Genomic DNA, 4,184 nt, shown 5'->3' with positions numbered 1-4,184 from the left:
AGGTGAAGTTAAGAGTATTGTGAAAACAGGGAGTGTTTTACATTTGTTTGCTTATCTTCAACTTTGTAATGAACTTTGAATGTTTGCTATAGTGGATTTGCTTCATCTAGATTTAGTCCCATGGACATAGGTTGTTAGCTGAACCATATAAATATGCTTGTGTGTTTATTTTATGCTCATGATTGATATGATGATTATGTTGAATAACCGTACCCACAAGCACCAATGAACACAATCAACACTTTCTGCCATAGTTTTAATGAACTTGGTTAAACATAAATTTTAAGTTTACATTTTGTTGTTGATTGTTGATTCTAATAACATTACTATTACTACTACTATCATCTCGTCTACTTCTATATCCTAGTCTCCTTAAGAAATTAGACATTTCTAAAATAATTCTAACTTGTAAGTTCTAGTTTTTCTTAGAACACAAGACCACCTAACACGTCTGACCAAGCGCACCTTCCAAGCTGACCAAGCATAATCTAGAAATGATCCTAGAGTTCTTCTAGATTAAAAGCTTTTAGATTTATCTAATTCTTAGTTCACTTAAGGAAACAAGTGTCACAGGTGAACAATAATATGAACACTAAGTTGCTCTAGTAATATGCACAACACTTGCTACAATGAATCTAAAATAGTGTATTATTTCGACAACAACTTGACTCTGATACCATAATGGGGCAAGATCATAAAAATGATGATAAAATGCTTATATGAAGATAAAATATGAAGAAGTTATATATATATATATATATATATATATATAAAAGTAACCTGACATTCGATTTAGCTTCCTTTATGCGTTCAAAGTTGCACCACATTACAACACAGACCATGAGAAACTTATATGCTCTATCACCAACTCAATGGCAATCAAGAAATTGAAGAAAATGTTGAAACAAATTGACATGGAAAGCAAGGCACAACCAAACACAAAATGAAAATGTAAGCTCACCAAGGAAAGAAATCAAAGAATAAAACAACAAAAGAGAGAAAGGAAAAGAGATTATTCCCACATAGAAAAAAGAAACATTAAATACGAAAACAAAAAAGTTGATAAGTTAAAAACTTTACCAGAGCAAGTTTTGTTTTCCTAGGACCTCCCTTTCTAAGGATGGATATAGATTACAAAGTGCTATATGAATGTAGCAGGTTTTCACCCGGCCATGGTGGTGCAGAGATGAAGTACAAATCAATCAGCATTTTCAAAGTGCAGCTACATAATACCCTTAAAATCACAGGGAGGAGTTCATCGTCTTTCAGAAAACCATGAATGTCCCTTAAAATCACATGGACATTCATGCTTTTACAAAAGATAGTGAACTCCAAAAAAATATCCTCACACTTAGGCTTAAATCTCATCCCTCTAACTTAATTTCTTTTTGCACCTTAAACACCTCAAAGCTTTACTCTGCGCAACTAGATTACTCCCTAAACAGATAGTTAAGAGTGGAAGTACTGTCAATGAACCCTCATCTTTCTAACTTAAACCCAATCATTTCTTTTTATATCGATATTAATTCAGGAACTGTAAGTGACAAATCTTTCATTTTGATCGACTTGGCTAGACCATTTCTTTTAATAATGACTATCAGTTTAGAAATAGTAATTAACAAACTCCCTATTATGAGGAAATCATGCGGCATTTCACTTTACTTTGTTGACTTTGAATTGAAAGAGTCCTCCATTTTTGCTTTTGCTATGGCAGCTTGTTCCTCCACAAGACGATCCTCAAAACACTTGGTACAGAAGTTCAAGTTGGCTGCTGGAACAGAGGAACCACAATTATTAGCGCACAGCTTTGGCTCGGATGCAAACTTCGATAAAAGTAAGAAGCCCTTGAGCACATATAAAATTCACTTTTCCACCGAGTTAAAAAATGTTTTACGTGAATGCTAACTTCAATCAAAGATGAACGAATGCATCAAATAGAGTTACCAAAATATCGTTTAAGGGTGAAGGCTTTAAATGAAAAGCAAAGCGAAAGATTCATATATATATATATAAGAAACTGATCAATATAGTAAAACTAAAAGAGTACCTCCTCTTGAGTTAAAAAAACTCAAAACATATTTTCTAGAAACGGCTGAATTTGAGTTACAATGCCTCAGTAACAATATTTCGTGCTGCACAGTCCAAACTAATTTGCATCCCTTCAGTAACTACAACCAAAACAGATACTTATAGAACTGACAAGGATACCATGAAAGAAAGTAAAGTAACATTTCAACAATCCACAACAAACTCAAAGGCACAGCCAAGGAACACCAAGGTACAAGCATTTTGTCCGCAGTTTACAATATTAACAAAGCAAAACAAGCTAATATTTTCAATAAAAGAAGCAACACCATGATCCTAAGAAGATATTGAAGTTAAATTATAACAAAACAGTCAATGAGAAATGAGATCCAAAGGGTAACAACCAAAGAATAGAATTTTAGTAAATAGATTAAACACAACTCTAATATATATAATACAATTCAACTCAAACTTGAGGACAAAATCAAGAAAAAAAAGAGTTCCAAGCACAAAGATACAACCCACAAGCATTTACTCCATACAATAAATCATGGCGCAACTCAAACAGCCACCACCAAACAAAACAAGTCAGAGAAGGCAAAATAAAACTACCAAAACAAATACCCACATGAACAAAAACAAAAATTGAAAAGTTTTTGTATAATTACCATAAGAATAATTGTTTCCCCAATATCCCCGTCCCAAAAATGGAAAAGAAGTGTTCGATTGATGAAGGAATCTACGAAGGTTTGGACCTGGCCATTTGGAGCAAAGTTGAACCACTGCAAATCCATCACCATTTTCACTGAAGCTATGAATCAGGTCTCTTCATTATTTGTAATCTTCTGTTTACTCAGTGATATAAAGTGTGTCGGTGGGGGTCGGTAAAGGAAAAGTCGAAAACTAACAGATGTCAAATATGTTATAGCTTGTAGCATAGCAGCGAAGATTTTCCGCCACCCTAAAGAGTTTACGACAATTACTCCTCAAAGTCTGGAGGAAGTAAGAAGCCACCCAAAATTTTTACAAACATTTGTACTATGCCACATATTTGTCTTTTTATTATATCATTTTTAATTTTTATTTATTCTATTTTATTTTAATTATGATACGTACAGACCGAAATAAGAGTTGGGGAAGGAGAAAATGAGTTTTGGATATGATATTTAGGTTTTATTTTAATTAATACTTTAACCAATGTTCTGAAAACCAAACCAGACCGTCCGATCGAATTGGTTCGATCGGGAGCTGGCGGCATCTCCGGTCCAGTGTCCTCTAAAAATCGATATTTTTAATCAAACCGGATTGAGCGGCGGTTGGACCGTCGGAATAGTGCCGAATCGCGGTCTAATCGCAACTCAATCCCATCGGATTCTAACATCGTTCGAGGGAGAAAACACCACCATTAGACTTAACAGCATCTCCACGACAAAACCCATCCATTTTCAGTGGTCGTCATCCAGCCTTTCATCGCTCACCATCCACCTATAGTTCACGCGACCGTCAGACTTCCTTCTTGATTCTGGCAAATTCCGGTGCCAGCAGAACTCCCTAACACCACCATAAGATTCGCTGGCACCTATACATCAAAAGCCACATGATTCCAAACTTCAATTGGCCGTCGATCATCGCTGCTGCCACTACTTACCAGTCTCTTCGTGTGACAAGGGTGTTTTGGATAGATTTCAAACCTTAAGGGAGTATTATAAGGATGTTTTGATGAATTTCAAACATTTAGAGACTAAAATGTAATTTTATAAGATACGGTCTAACCGACCGATCCAATCGGTCAAACCAAAAACTGGACCCTTGAACGGGTCATAGTCTGATCTGATTTTCAGAACATTGACTTTAACATAATAAATTAGATTAAATACTTAAAATAAAATTTAAATAAAATAAAATGGGAGGAAGTATAATAAGACAAAGCGTATTAAAGTGTTTTGAAACAAAGTTTTCAAGTTCTATTAACTTTTTGGATGTATTTGTGACTTTCCTAAACTCTTAAGTAAGCTTGTACTTTCCTCGGCAGGAGAAAATTCACTCCCTCCCATCCAAAATATCTAGAGACCGGCATATGCATGGCACAGTACGGCACGAAAAAAACACGGCATGACAAGATATGGTAAAAAAAAAAAAAACACAGCACCACATGGCAC

At 35.0% G+C, this 4,184-nt stretch overlaps 1 protein-coding gene across 1 annotated transcript; it reads right to left on the bottom strand.

The window, feature by feature from the left end:
- Nucleotides 1-1,658: 1,658 nt before the first annotated feature.
- On the bottom strand, nt 1,659-2,963 carry LOC116110074. The gene is made up of 3 exons (XM_031396307.1): nt 2,694-2,963; nt 2,048-2,168; nt 1,659-1,771 (listed from the first exon to the last, which is right to left on the bottom strand). The coding sequence occupies exons 1-3, from the start codon at nt 2,823-2,825 to the stop codon at nt 1,659-1,661; spliced, it is 366 nt and encodes a 121-aa protein (XP_031252167.1). The 5' UTR covers nt 2,826-2,963.
- Between the last annotated feature and the right edge of the window lie 1,221 nt (nt 2,964-4,184).

Source organism: Pistacia vera, unplaced genomic scaffold (assembly GCF_008641045.1).
Source record: "Pistacia vera cultivar Batoury unplaced genomic scaffold, PisVer_v2 Contig595, whole genome shotgun sequence".
NCBI lineage: Eukaryota > Viridiplantae > Streptophyta > Magnoliopsida > Sapindales > Anacardiaceae > Pistacia > Pistacia vera.
This window is presented reverse-complemented; position numbering and strand designations above follow the sequence as displayed.